This window comes from Monodon monoceros, unplaced genomic scaffold (assembly GCF_005190385.1).
Source record: "Monodon monoceros isolate NGI ecotype Baffin Bay Population unplaced genomic scaffold, NGI_Narwhal_1 Super_Scaffold_18, whole genome shotgun sequence".
Taxonomy (NCBI): domain Eukaryota; kingdom Metazoa; phylum Chordata; class Mammalia; order Artiodactyla; family Monodontidae; genus Monodon; species Monodon monoceros.
In genome coordinates, this window is record NW_021703774.1 from 150,574,382 (window position 1) to 150,589,998 (window position 15,617).

General features: G+C 56.6%; 1 protein-coding gene across 1 annotated transcript; it reads left to right on the plus strand.

Moving 5' to 3' along the window:
* Positions 1-1,059: 1,059 nt before the first annotated feature.
* POU3F1 (POU class 3 homeobox 1) lies at positions 1,060-3,176 on the plus strand. The gene has a single exon (XM_029229777.1). The coding sequence runs from the start codon at positions 1,102-1,104 to the stop codon at positions 2,443-2,445; it is 1,344 nt and encodes a 447-aa protein (XP_029085610.1). The 5' UTR covers positions 1,060-1,101; the 3' UTR covers positions 2,446-3,176.
* Positions 3,177-15,617: the final 12,441 nt, after the last annotated feature.

Genomic DNA, 15,617 nt, shown 5'->3' on the forward strand with positions numbered 1-15,617 from the left:
AGGCAGGAAAGAGAAGGAGCGAGGCGGCGGCGTGGGTCAGATACCCGTGGGCCCAGTGTGTCCACCATTCCTGTCGGCGGTGCTTTCCCGGAGCCACGGTCTCCACCTCGAGATCCTCTCACTCAGGAACCTCGGAATCGGCCTGGTTACAGGAGCTCCCGTCTCCCCACAGCATCGCTGCCGCCGGCCGTTCCGGCCCCGAGCCACCCGCGAGGTACTCACCTGGGCCGCGGCGCCCGGGAGGAGAGCCCGTGAGAGGCGTGAAGTCGGGGCCAGTCCGACTCTGCCCGCGCCCGACGGTCTCTCAGGGCGGCGGAGGTCGACGGAGTTGCGCTGGGCGGACTAGAGGGTGAAGAGGCAAAACGAGACGGGCCAGGGAGGAGCGCAGAGGAGAGCTCCGTGCCCGCTGGAAGTCGCGGGAGGCGAGGCGGGCGAGGTGAGCAGCCGCGCCGCAACCGAGCCGGGGACCCGCGCCGCCTGCAGCTCGCAGCCGCCGAGACCCGCGGGAATCCCGGCCCGCCGGCAGCGGCACGGCGGAAGGAGGAGCGCGGGGCTGAGCTGCTTCTCGGAACCCGAGCGCCTCCCGGAGCCCGCCATCCCCGCCACAGCCTCTGGCCACACGGGCGGGTGACCGGCGAGAATTCTGCTAGCTTGGAGCGTGGGACCCGCCGGGCTCGGAGTCTCCAGCGCCGGGGGAAAGTGGGGCCCACGCAGCCAGGACGAGAGGGGGTGCGGTCCCAGTGCCACCCCCGCGCCACTCCCCACGTGGCGGCCGCGCCCCCGGGGCGTGAGCGTATACGCGGAAGGTAGGGGGGCTGTGAATGAAGCCCCAGCGGCCAATCAGCATGGTCGGCGCGCGGGACCCCAGGAGTGAGGCCCAATGGCGAGCTCTGGGCGGCCGGGCCGAGAGGCAGGCGGGCAGGGGGGGCGGGGGCCGGGACCGGGGGGCGGGAGGCGGCTCCACTGACAGCCAATGGACGGAGGGTGGGGTGGGGCTCCGGAGCGCTGAGCTGGTCGGGCTTTAAGCCGGCGGAGCGCGGCGGCGGGGCCCGCAGACGGAGCGGAGCGGCGGCGGCGGCGCGGCGCGGGGCGCGGGGCGGCATGGCCACCACCGCGCAGTACTTGCCGCGGGGCCCCGGCGGCGGAGCCGGGGGCACGGGACCGCTTATGCATCCGGATGCCGCGGCGGCAGCGGCAGCGGCGGCGGCAGCCGAGCGGCTGCACGCGGGGGCCGCGTACCGCGAAGTGCAGAAGCTGATGCACCACGAGTGGCTGGGCGCGGGCGCGGGCCACCCCGTGGGCCTAGCGCACCCGCAGTGGCTACCCACGGGAGGAGGCGGCGGCGGCGACTGGGCAGGCGGCCCGCACCTGGAACACGGCAAGGCGGGCGGCGGCAGCGCCGGCCGAGCCGACGACGGTGGCGGCGGCGGCGGTTTCCACGCGCGCCTGGTGCACCAGGGGGCGGCCCACGCGGGCGCGGCATGGGCGCAGGGCGGCACGGCACACCACTTGGGCCCGGCCATGTCGCCGTCGCCGGGGGCTGGCGGGGGCCACCAGCCCCAACCGCTCGGGCTGTACGCGCAGGCGGCCTACCCGGGGGGCGGCGGCAGCGGCCTGGCCGGAATGCTGGCGGCGGGCGGCGGCGGCGCGGGGCCGGGCCTGCACCACGCGCTGCACGAGGACGGCCACGAGGCTCAGCTGGAGCCGTCGCCTCCGCCGCACCTGGGCGCCCACGGACACGCACACGGACATGCACACGCCAGCGGCCTGCACGCGGCAGCGGCGCACCTGCACCCGGGCGCGGGCGGCGGTGGCTCGTCGGTGGGCGAGCACTCGGACGAGGACGCGCCCAGCTCGGACGACCTGGAGCAGTTCGCCAAGCAGTTCAAGCAGCGGCGCATCAAGCTGGGCTTCACGCAGGCCGACGTGGGGCTGGCGCTGGGCACGCTGTACGGTAACGTGTTCTCGCAGACCACCATCTGCCGCTTCGAGGCCCTGCAGCTGAGCTTCAAGAACATGTGCAAGCTCAAGCCGCTGCTCAACAAGTGGCTGGAGGAGACCGACTCGTCCAGCGGCAGCCCCACCAACATGGACAAGATCGCGGCGCAGGGCCGCAAGCGCAAGAAGCGCACGTCCATCGAGGTGGGGGTCAAAGGCGCGCTCGAGAGCCACTTTCTCAAGTGCCCCAAGCCCTCGGCGCATGAGATCACAGGCTTGGCCGACAGCCTGCAGCTGGAGAAGGAGGTGGTGCGTGTCTGGTTCTGCAACCGGCGGCAGAAGGAGAAGCGCATGACCCCGGCGGCCGGCGCCGGCCACCCGCCCATGGACGACGTGTACGCGCCCGGCGAGCTGGGGCCGGGCGGGGGCGGTGCGTCGCCGCCCTCGGCGCCCCCGCCGGCCGCGCTGCACCACCACCACCACACACTGCCCGGCTCCGTGCAGTGACCCCGCGGGCCGGGCCCCCCGCCGGTGCGCGGCGAGGCGCCGCGCGGCCTGAACTCTTTTTGTTCGGTTGCTTTGGATTTTACAAAAAGCCCAGAAACTTTCGAATAAAACCAAACACCCGGACGACCCTCTCCTGCGAGCGGCGAAGACGGCCGATAGGCTGCGTCGCCCGAGCCCCGAGAGAGAGGAGCGAAGATCCGGAACGCGCCAACTCAACCCGGGCATCCTGCCCGCTGCCTGCTCCCTGCCCCCAACCCCTCGACGACCCCCGCCCCTGCCCCCCCGGGCTGTTCGGGGCCGGATCCCGGCAGCGGCCTCCCCACAGCGACAGGTAACGCGGTACGGGGTTAGGGATTACCCGGGAGAGAGGACGGAGAGGAGAGTTCCCCATCCCTCTCCCCGGCGCGGATTCCCGAGCCTGAGTGTCGAGGGTGGGGGACTGTCACTTTATTCGCTCCACGCCTCTTCTCTCTCATAAGGATGCGCCCCATCCCCCTTACCTTTCCTCCGGGCTTGGTTTTTTACAGTTTTTATTTATTCACGGAGCCTCTCGGCTCCTGGGGTCCTTCTAACTCCGCCCGCGCCCTTAATTTAAATCGCTGTATACTGTATTTATCGGGGCCCCGGAGGGGAGGCCGCGAGAGCCGCGTCTGTGTATAAAAGCAGGAAATAGCCAAAGCTTTAATCTAGCCTAATTTATTTTTTCCCCTTACCTTCCCCTACCCTACCCCAAAAAAGCAAAATAAAACAAAAAACAAACAAAAAAGAAAAACTAACAACAAAAAAAAATTCGAGTGTTCATTTTTCGTTTCGTTTTATCCGAGCTCCGGCTCGGTTCCCGGCCACGCTGGAGGGGTCTGCGCTCCCACGCACACGCAGATGGGAAGGGGCTTCTGCCCGGCTGTAGACCGACCACCGCACAGCAGGGCCCCCACTCCCCGCGGGGCCCTGACCTCCCGGCCACAAACAAACTTGGAAAAGTTGGAGATATTTTTTAACCAGCTGTAGAAATAAGCCGTTCCCTGAGAACCTTCTGCCTGAGTCCCTGCAGCTTCCGTCCGCTCCCTTTCAGCCCCCTGGGATGCGGGATGCTGGAGGAGGCCTGCAGAGAAATTCCCCAAATTTGGGGTGAGGTGGGAACCATGTAAATATGTGAGATATGTACACACTGGCGGGGAGAAAGAAACATTTTGTGCTTGGTTTTTATTTTTGGTTTTCCGGGTTGCCCTCCCTCCCCATACTAAAGGATTTTGTACACCCACTAATCCGAAAAAGATATTTTAATATGATTTCCAGATTTCTGATCCATCTCTATTTATTTTCTGGATGTGTTTGGAGCTTCCCCCTTCTCCATTTCTTGTTCTGTTTGTTACCGTTTGAATTTAAATTTTGTTATTTTATTTTTATTATTTTTTGGAACAATGTTTTGGTGCATTCTCTTTGTATCTTTATTGCAAAAAAATAATAATAATGTAGACTGGGAAGTTCCCTTTATATTTATGTTATAGTAAATATTTTATTACTCACATAAACATGTACCCCAGGGCTGTGTCCTGTCCTCTTTACTACTAGGGCTGGGTTGGTTTGTGGGTGATGGAATGGGATACCCCGACTCACCTCCCCCAAAGTTCTGGCCTCACTCTCTTGAAGGAAGGTGACCACACAGACCTTCTTCCAGGCCAGTATCGGTGCTGCTTGTTACTTGGGCAATGGTTGAGCCCCTGCCTCAGATGAGTGAGGTTAGGGAAGATGAAGCTACCTCATGTCCCCCACCCCACCCCATAAACAGACTATCCTGGGACCAGACCAGGGCCTAAGACACTGCAGACACCACACCGAATTTGGATTGGCCATTCCTCAGTCACAACTCAGCTCCTCTTCTGGGCCAAGGAAGAAGCCTGTCTCTCTCGACCTGGACCACCAGCCGGGCATCTTTGCACTCCCCAGGTGGGATCCAGGCCAACTTCATCATTCTGGGTCTTGGGGCAGTTGGAAGCCGAGTCAGGCCCCACCAGCCCACCCCAGCTGGCTTTCCACCTGCAAACAAACAGTACCCAAACCTGCCTGGATCCACTGGGAGTTCTAACAGCTTAGACAGGGGTCCTGGGGGAGTTGAATGGCCTGGGCAGGGACCCCCGCCAGTTTGCGTGGGCAAAGCTGGTCCTACTTCTATGCAAACAAATGACCTGCCCCAACTTCTCTTGGGGAGGAGTGGGGGCAAGAAGAGCTGTGCCACCAGAAAGCCCTGGCATCGCCTCTCCAGGGATGGGTCCCCAAGGGAACCCCCGCTCCCCAGGGAGTGATGCTCCTGCCTATAGGAGGACTCCCGGGCTGTGTAGTCATGACCTGGGGAGGGAAGCAGACATTCTCAGACATCCCCCTGTCAAGCCTTAAACACAGCCTGCCCCCCTCCCCAGAGTCAGGATGGTGGAGGCAGCTCCGGGTTTCAGGGCCAAAGCCACAGACTATCTGTGTCCCAGTCAAGCTCTTTCTCCTTTAGAGCAACTCCTCTTAAAAATACTAATCAAGCGGCTCTTCCTCTTTGCTCCGTAGATGCAGTTCTTTTCCCTTCTCAGGAGAAACCACATGAGGTTTCTGTCACTCTTCGTGGAGACAAAGCTTGAAGGCACAAGCTGGGGAGAAAGTTGTGTCCCTAGTGAGGGTATGTGTGTGGCCCCCTCCCACCAGGGAAGTTGTCCAAGCCCAGGCCTGTGAGAGGCCTTGGCTCCAGCCGACAATATCTTGGGCGCCCAGAGAGGTGCTCCCAGACCCCCAAGTTGGCTGTCTCAGGCGGGCTGGGGCCTCAGGATGACTTGTTCGATGCTGAGGGTTCCAGGTGACACCCTGGGCTCTGCCCCTCAATCTCAGGAGAGAGTTGTCCCTGCAGAGGCCACCAACCAGAGGCCACCATGGTTTTCAAAGGCTCAGCCTCTCGCAGCTCCTTTTTTTTCTCCCTCCTTAAGTCCAGCCTAATTAGTGATTAGCCCTGCAGTTGGCACCCGTGTCCCAGCCATTCCGTTCCCCAAACCGGCAGGCCACGGAGCCTCCCCAGGCTTCTTACAAAGGAGGCTGGAAACTTTACCTGCCAGTTGGGTGACACCACGACCGACCGGGAGCCGCTGGTCACCCCACCTAGGCCTCTCATTTCCTGCTCCACTAACTACGGAACTTCGAAGTAGTCCCACACTTCCCCACACTCCCTCCTTGTTTCGTCCTTCCTAGATTTGTCCCAGCCTCGGGGCCCTGAAATGGAAGCGAATGTAGCTCAGAGCTCCCTGCCGCCTGAGCTGCAGCAGGACTGGAGGTTGGAAAGGGCGGCCAGGAAGACGGGGCCCTTCCCCGGCCTCTGCCTGCAGCTGACACCCATTGATTGATTGATTTCCTAATTGTCTGCTTAACCCCGTCTAAGAGGGTGGATTTATTATTTAAGCAAGTCAACTCAAAAACAGCAAAACAATGTGGCCCCCAAGATCTAGCAGCAGCTGAGGAGTAGAACAAAAAGATGAAAAAAAAGTGGGAAAGGGGACGGAAGAAAATATTCCACTTGGCGAGTATTTTGCCTAATGAGACACCAGCCTGGGACAGCTACCCGGTAACCCAACCCTTGGTCACAGAAGGCCCCTGGGGGCTCCTTCCCCTAGTCGCCAGCCTGGGATGATGGTAGGAACCACAACACATCTTACTGTATAAGAAAGAAACCATAGGAAATATGGAGAAATATCTTTCCCTGGAGTCTTACTCCCTGGATAAAATAAGAGTTTAGGAAAGGCAGTCGGCTGTGAGCTTGACCGCGGCTTTTTCCCTCCCATGTGTATGTGGATCTACCTGCTCACTCCTGAGAGCTTGAAACTTCCTTTCATTCAAGAGAGCCAGCTGTCCCCAGCATTGACCTCCCACGAAGCCCAAGCTTTCCCTAACAGATTTGGGATTTTCTCATCCCATCTCCCTCCCCTTCTCACTGGAACAAAATTATTTTCTAAGATCACGCAACCACAGATTCTGGTAGCTAGAGAGAGCATCCCTCTCCCCATGTGAGCCTCTCCGTGTTGGTGCACAAACGTGTGCATGTGCCACTGTGCCTGCAAATCCATAGCTGCTCCCAGACATAGGAGGGGTGAAAGAAAGTCCATGCTACATTGCTGATGCTTTGAGCTGGGACAATATTTGCAGGGTGGGGGGTGGCTAAAATGGGAAGAAGGAAGGTGGCCACTGTGGTCGCCTGTGATCATCAAGGCGCACCTGGATGGTGCCCGGCCCTGAACTTCAAGGACGCCTGTATTCCCCACCACCACGTGCCCCAGGAAGTTGCACTGGCATCAATGTTGCATAGCTTAGGACCTGTGCAATCATCCCTTGACCCCAAGACTCAACTGGGTGTCCACAGGACTAGCTGACCCCCACCACAACTGCCCACTTAGGGCTCTTTAGAATTGAGCCTCCTCTGGAGAGGCTCTGGGCCGACAAAGGGGAAGGTCAAGCCTCTAGTGACACGCCCAGGCCCAGGCTTTCCCCAGCAGAGCTGGAGCTCCTGAAAAGAGACCCACCTGAGCAGGGGGAGGAACGAGAGGAGGCTGGTTACTTGGTCTGGCGGCTGCCCCCGAGCTTAGGGAAGGGGATTCACCTGGAGCCTCTGGCTTAGTGACCCGAAGCCAGAGGAGCCGTCAATCCTGTCCCTGCTCCGCATATGTGAAGGCCTTGGAGTTAGTGTTTGGCCCTCCATTCTGGGCTCCCCTTGCCGCTTGGGAGGGCTCCGTGTGGGAGGACTGCCCTCTATTGGTCCCTGAGCTGGGACATGGCGGCAGTCACCAGGGCCACCTCACAGCTGAGCATACCCCCAAATCAGCATCAAGCTGGCTACTCTACAGAGGGTGCTGGGTAGAGCAGAGGCAACTTTCACCTCCAATGGAAGCGGTACTGTTTCACACGCACAGGCTTGCCCGTGACCCTTCCTTCCCCATCTACTACCCCGCCTGCTTCCACAGCCATTCTCGGAAATTCTCCATCACAGCTACCTCCTCTGTCTCTGCCCCACTCACACCTATCGCTACCACTCCTCCTCTCAACCAGCTAAAACCCTGATGCACACTCTGCCAGCTTGCTCACTCACATGTGCTGACACTCTTGGGCACACCCGTGCCACCGTCTGGCCAGCTTCGCGGCCTTTGACACCGAGCTCTCCAGAGTCTCTGGGTACCTGCACCTGTGCTATTTGATTTGCCACACGCAGCATACTTTCCATCCCTTGGCGGGGTCCCCTCCTCTCAGGATTTTCAAGCACTCACCCCACTTTCCAAACACATCCCTGCCCATCATTGTTCCCAGCTCCTCCCAGATCTCGCCAGCTCCCTTCAGATAATTAAAGTTAGGCTGTGTGTTTGTATGTATGTGTGATCTTATTTTTTAAACACACACCCCCACACATACATATGCGTGTATATATACAAACACACACAGCAATTAGAACTATCCATTCCTGCCATCGTCCCTCCTGTGCTAAAAGCATGTCCCCACATCACCACACCATGAACCCAGCATCATGTAGTCACGGGCTCCTGATCTCTCCCTCTCTCTCTCTCTCTCTCTCTCTCTCTCTCTCTCTCTCTCTCTCTCTCTCTCTCTCACACACACACACACACAGACACACACACAGACACACACACACCCCCAGCTCCCTCCCTGGTGTTTCTCCAGGGGCATGACCTACCTCCCACCCACCTCCAGGGCACCTGAATGGGCTCCCCTCAGAACCAAGAACCAGGAGGATTCTGCCTCAACGGCCCCCCACGCGCACACCCGCAGTGGACATGTCTCTGGCTGAGCCTGACCAGGGTGGGTCTGGGTATTATTAGGCTGCAGAGACAGCGCGGAGGCATATGGTCTCGTACACAAGAAATAATGTTCATGTTAAATCAGACCTCATGCATAATGCATGGTGCCTCATCTCACATTATTTTGGGTGTTCGTCAAAATCAGTGTTCTTTCTTGTGAGGGCTCCTGAAAGGAAGGGGAAAGGGCGTTTGCTAATTGCACCCGCAGCCTGGACCAGGGAGCCAAATGTGCCCTGGGAGCCTCCCTCTGGCCCCACAAGTGGGTCTCATCCCTCTGTCCCCTCTGTCTTTCCACATGGAAGGAGGGGCTGACTTGGGTTTGGAGCAGGCGTGAGGCCCCATGTTATTTTTATTTCTTTTCTCTCGGCTCTCTTGTCCCCGGAGGGTTCCGGGGAATAGCAGTGGCTTGCCGTCCGCACACCCGATTCATTTGCCGTTTTATGAACTCCCCTTTGATTCATTGCCTCCCTAAGTCAATGATTCACTCCTGATGGCTTTTCAGAAATCCTTCTTCAAAGGCTCCAGATTATTCAGCTCTTAGCAGGAGCAGACTGTGACCCTGCACTGCTATGGCCCTCCCTGCTTACGGTTGGAAATTGTCACCATCCTTGCCTTTCCCCAGGGCTGGCCAGCCTGGAGAGGAGGAAGTGCTCCCTCCATGCAGAAGCTGCTAGAGTTGACCTCAGCAGCTCATGGACAGACCTGGCCCTCTGCCAAAGCCCCTTCCTGCCACTGTGGGTTACCTGCCTTTTCCCATTGTCATCAAAATCCCTGGGGATGCTCTCCATGTCTCAGGAGAGGCAGAGAGCAGAATAGTGAAGCAGAGGGGCTGTGGGACCAGATAGATCTGGGTACAAATCCTGACTCCACCTCTTATCAGCTGTGTGACTTTAGGCCAGCTCCTTACCCTTTCTGTGCCTCAGTTTTCTGATATGGTGACAATGGCAGTCCCTACATCATAGAGCTATTTTGAGGATTAAGGGACATGAGGTACACAGAGTGCTCAGCATAAGTAGGTGATGGATGAATGAAAGCTGTTTTACTGTGGGGCCTGGGTAGGGCATTGTACAAAAGCAAGGGAACAGGGAAGAAAACCAAAATGTAATGAACTTTTACACGGATCCCACTCCGCCCAGGGCACTCTGACATAATACTTATCTGTGCACTGACTTTGTATTTTCTTTGTATTTTCACATTAACTATTCCTATTTTGCAGACGAGGAAGCTGCTGCCCAGAGAGTTTGAATGACCTAACTAAGGCAGCAACACTAGTTAATTATAAAGCCTGGAATAAAACCCATTTTATCTGACACACAGGTCCATGTTATTTTTATACTCCCTGCTGGGGCGAACAGCAGTGTCCGGTGCTTGGGGCATGTGCCCAAAGTGGAGGGGGTTCTAGAACTCAGGACTGGGCCAGGGAGAGAAGTAGGGACCAAGGGTATTAGAGCTAATTAGATCTGCCCCCTTCTCCACCACCGTGAAATCAGGTAAATCCCATGAGGCTCAGGGAAGTTGGATGAATCACCAAGGTCAGGAAGCCTTCCTGATGTGTCGATTCAGAGCACTGTGCACTGAGAAGCTACATATAGTGGCTAAGAATGCGGACCCTGGCATCTGCCCAGGCTTCCATCCTGGCCTCACCACCTCCTACCCATGGGACCTTGGGCAAGCTACTTATGCTTTCCATACCTCAGTTTCCTCATCTGTCAAAAGAAGACAATGACAGTACCTGCCCGGTAGGATTGCTGTGAGGATTAGATGAGAGATGATATACATAAACACTTAGAAGAGAGCCTGGCATACTGTAAGTGTGCATTAACTATTAGCTATAAAATCAACTTTATATGTACAATATATATTATTGTATAATTGCTGGGGCTGAAGCAGTGCAGAAAAATAATGCCTAGTGCTTTTTCTACCCCCAGAATTATTTTTCTTCATTCTCAAAACCATTCTGGGAAGAAAAGTTCAAGCTCTCCATTCCCAGTCCACAGATGAGGAAACGGAGGCCCAAGGATTTTGAGGGACTTGCCCAAAATGACACAGAAAATTAGGCAGGTGCAATCTCCTAGCCTGTTCCCCACATCTGACTCTTTGTGGCAACCCCATGCCCCCAGTAATGTGCTCTGAGCCTCTTCTAAGTACTAAGGCTCTGTGCTGGGTTCTGGGCAGACAGCACCCAGAGGGTCAGGGAAGGCCCCACAGACAATGGTACCATTAAGCTAGGTCATGAAGAATGCGTGAGGGGTTGCCTCTGGGCCTCCTAGCTCAGGGCCTGATCCCAGGGAGATAAAACCACTCAGCCCCAATGCCCTCAGACCCCACTAGTTCCCCCTTCCTGAGCCTTCATGCCTCTTCCTGCCCTGCTCAGGACACTTCCACACACCTCCTTTGATCCCAACACAGAAGATTCAACTCAGGGTCAAGGCCCCTAGACCCCGCGAAGCCACCCACCATGACACTAATCTAACTATAGATTCCTTCACGTTCCAACTCCTGCTTATACTGCAACCCTGCCCAGAGGCTGACCACCAAACCATGCCACAGGGCATCCCAGCCTAAAAGGCAGGGGCCAGGTACCTGGCTCCAGGCCTCACTCTACTGTTTATCTTTAGTATGACCCAAGTTGGGTCATTTGCCATCTCTGGACCTCAATATATGAAATGGGCATTCCCTCGTTTACCTACATCCATCCTACGTCCATCCATTCGTCCATTCACCAACCACCCATGCACCCATGCAACCATCCATTCACCCGTCTACCCACCCATCCTCTCATCCATTCATCCATGTACCTCTTCAACCACCCACCCATGCAATTACCCAACCACTCACAATCCATCCACTCATCCAATCATACAATTCAACAGGCCCTATGTTGAGAAGCAGGAACAGACCAGTCCCCCTGTCTTTAAAACGCTCCTGGGTTAGCCTCTTCCCTTTCCTACCTCTCAGTCATGTAGAGTAGGCATGTGAGAGCCCAAGGGAGATCATTGTTTGGGAGGAAACAATGAAATCCACTGTTACATCTATGAATCTTTTGTGTCAGAGCACTGGGAATCTCCATGCCCCACTCCTTTCTTCAGGGCCCTACAGAAGATGTCGTCAGTATAGCCTCTGCATGGCCCAAGGACTCCCCTTAGCTCTAAATTCTCATTCCAGGGATGCCAGGTATTGACCTAAACTAGAGAAATTTCAAAGCAAGTGAGGGAGAGAAAGGCGCTTGTGGATATAACTTCTGCCAAGGCTGAAGATCACCACTGGAGCTCAGTTTTTCTACCAGAAATGGCAGCAGTATCTCAGCACCAGAAAGATATGGGGAAATGTTCTGCACCCAGGCCTGTCCCCACCTAGCTGTGTGACCTTGGGTAAGTCCCTGCTATTCTCTGGACCCCAATTTCCTGACCAGTGCAGTATGGGGGGTGGTCTACGGGTCCTCCCAGCTCGGAGGTGGTCCCTCTCCATCCTCACTTCCCTTCCAGCCTGGGTGGGCCTGCCCCTCTGACAATGGGGCCTCTCTGACCAGCCCACACATGAGGAGGAGTACAAGATGACGTGGCTGGTGTCCACAGCCCTGAGTCCTCTGGCTGTTCAACCCCGCCCTCTCCTGACACAAACAACCCTCAGTCACCTCCCCCTCCCACCCCCCAGAATCTGGGCATAGCTGGGGCTTGCTATGCCCTGGTCACCCCATGAATCACCCCTCTATGGTCCCCGGGGGAGTGGTCCAGGGAGCATCCTACGCCCCATGCGGGGTGAGGGCCAGAATTGCGGCCCTCAAGCAGGCAGTGTCCACAGGAACAATGGAGGCCTGTGGCTGGCAGCCGGAATGCAGCCATTGTCCTGCCCTGGCCCCCAACCCCAAGGCCTCAGGTCCCCAGGCCGGGCAGGCTGGCGTGGGTCGGTGCATCAGGCACTCGTGTGCTGCTTCCCCTCTTTGGGCAGGCGAGCGGGTGGGCCGCCGGGCCAGAGCCCACCTCCACACCCCAGCTCACAAAGGATCCCATGCACAGGGTGAGGAGAAGGGAGACAGGACCCAAGGAAGCCAAGCCGTCCTCGGACCCACCCATCCCTAGGGTGCTTGGAGCAGACTCAGAGAAGGGGCCTCACAGCTCCAAGACCCAAGCTATACATCACAGTGGGGAGGGGGACCACATTAGAATAATGCAGGATTAGAGTGGGGTTGCTATAGCGACGTATTAGGGCAATACATCTAGGGAGCCCGGCCCCTTGGTGATGTATGACTCTGCTCAGCTGAGGGGAGCAGGGGGAGGGGACATTCCCGCCCCTCCTAGGGGAAAGCAGACACCAAACGTGCTCTTCATTGGGGGAGAACATCTGCCTTGGACTCCAGAAATAGGTTTCTCAGAATCCTGTCAAGACTGAGAGAGATGCCCTGCCAATCCAATCTCCAACAACCCCACTGGGGTCCAGGCTCAACTCAGCTTCAACTCATCCCAACTCCAGCCTCTGCCTCAGCCTCTGTCTCAGCCTCTGTGCCCCACGCCAACCTCAGCCCCAGCCTCCATCCCAGGCCCTCCAGGCTCTCTCCTTTCTGCTTCAGTGCCAAGGACCATTCCCATACTAGCTCCCCAGCACCCAGTGGGGTCAGTAGGACTATATGAGGGTGGGGGCGGGGCAAAGAAGGAGGGAGGGAGGGAGGAGCGCCCAGAAATACCCATCAACCAAACCATCAAAAGTGTTAATTTGAGAGAAGCCTGGAGAAAAAGGCTGAGGGCACCCATGCTGTCCCCTTCTCACCCACAGGCCTCCCCAAGGCAGCATTGGGGCACCCCACCCCCACTTTATCCCAGATCTGGGAATTTAACTTCCTTCTATATATACTCCCAGGGCCACCGCTGGGGTATTAGGGTGGACTAGCCCTAGAGTGAAACTTGGATGAGGCTCCCAACAAAGGAGACCATGCTAAAATATTTTCATGTGATATTTGTAATATTGTGTGACAAAGTCAGACCATGAGATCCCTTTCAAAGTGTTATATCAAGTTATTTGTACTGCTTGCCCCATCTCAGAGCACCCCCCCCCCCATGCTCAACCCTCTGGGGACTTCGGGAAAAGATTCTCTTGAAATAACCTGCTTGGCTATATCCACCTTGATGAGAAGAGGCAGGACAGATAACCGCCTCCAAGAATCACAGGAGCGAGGGAGGGATAAATTAGGAGGTTGGGATTAACATATACACACTACTGTACATAAAATAGATAATCAACAAGGACCTACTGTGTAGCACAGGGAACTCTACTCAATAATCTGTAATAACCTATATGGGAAAAGAATCTGAAAAAGAATAGATATATGAATATATGTATAACTAAATCACTTTGTCGCACACCTGAAACTAACACAACATTGTAAATCAACTATACTCCAAAATAAAATTTGAAATTTTTTTAGAAAAGAAAATGCTTTAGGACCTTTCCTAGCTTCTCAAAAAAAACAAAAACAAAAACAAAAAAAAACAGTCATAAGTGCGAGTATAACCCTATCCCCCATCTCTCTGTATCTTGACTTTCCATCTGTGTTCACATGACTGCGTATTACTCTCATTTTGTGTGTGCCTCCTCACTGAACGGTATTTTTTAGTTAATTCAATCGATTACAATAATTACACAACGCCCCCCAAATTCTTCCTTTTTCCTTTGGAAAGTAACGCTCTGGCCCTGTGCCGGGGAGCGGGGGCGGGGGGGGGCCGCGGGTGTCTCCAGCCCCAACTGGAAGGTGCTGACCTCGACATCCCCAGCTCCCACCAGAGGAGGGCATATGTCATAAGACGAGGCAGGGTAGGAGGCGTTGCCTTCTGTGTGCACACTCATGCACCACCTGTGCCCATGAACACATGTGGGTAAATACACACACACACACACACACACACACACACACGCATACACTTTGGCCCTACCCTGGTGTTATCCCTGCAATGGAAGAAACTTCATCCATTATTAGAAAGAACCCATGAAGGGGGTTTCTTGTCTCACTGTCCTTCGTCCTCTGGGAGCCTCCTTGCTCACACTCACATAGACATACATGCTCACACGCCATATACGCACACACAGAGCAGTGCGAAGAGGAAGGGAAGAGAAAGGCCAAAAGAAGAAGGTAGGTGAAGACAGTGCATGTGCCCAGAGGGCAGCTCCTGGGATGGGGGTGGCAGGGTGCCTGGGGTGCACTGAGTGGGAGGGAAGCTTCGTGGCTTCCTCTCTTCCCCAGCCAGCGACCAAAGGTCAGCCCAGGCGGCTCAGCCACGTGCGGTCCACCCACCCACATCGGGTCATGTGAGACCAGGACCAAAGCCTCATCAACACGCCATTGTCCTCCAGAGCCCAGCCTTGTGCTGGAGGGAGCAAGCCCCCTCCAGCCCAAGAGCAGTCAGTGCCCCTCCAGAACCTGTGGACCCCTCCTGAGGGGACCCTCTCAGCCCCCACCTTAAGGACAGCTGCCTGATGCTCAGGCTAATGCTATCCTCTTTGGGGACTTCCGTCCCCTTCTGAGAAATGGGAAGGAATCAGCTTTCCACTTGCACTGAGAGTGCCTGGGGTGGGAGTAGTGAGTGAGCAGGGGGAGGAAAGGCCCTCTTTCTCATATGCCCTCCGAGGGGTGCATATACCACCCCATGCCACCCCCCTCCCCGCCCATTCCCCACATACTGTGGCGGGGAGAGAGAGTAAAGCAGAGAGGGCCCAAGAGTTGCCCTGAAGGTCATCTTGCACGTCAGCACAGGGATGGGCCCCAGAGCCCCTTGCGCCCTGGCTCCTAGCCTGGACCACAACACAGGCTCCATTGACTCCTGGGCACCCTCTTTCCCAAGATGCACGCAAAGCTGTGGGCTCGTGGTTCCGGCCCACGGGCCCCTGAGTCCCACAAGGCTCAATGGGGCCTAGCCCCACAGGACTCACCCAGGAAAAGAGGCCAGAGCTGGCTGGCTGGATGGTGTGGGTGGAGGCAGCTGCCAAGAGGCTGGCAGGAGAGAGGGAGACGACAGGGATGGACACTGCACCTACCCAGAATCTCCTCGATCCAGGCTATTGGCCCTCATGGCCAACCCCTAGGCCCTGCCCTACCCAGTCCGGAGTGGAGTCAAAGATCCCCAGTGCCTCCTCTACCCACCCCTAATCCCTGCTGACTCCTTGCAAAAACAGGGACCTCTGCCCCAACACTGAGACTAAACCTAGGGCAAATCCACCCTGGCCCACCCTCTGTCTCCTATAAGGGAAGTCAGGTGGAGAAGGATGGTTGTGTCTGCAGGAGGGGAATCAGAGGAAAGCTGGGCTCCTGTAAGGGGAGGGCTGCCCCAGCAGGATGACAGAGAGATGATTAAACCC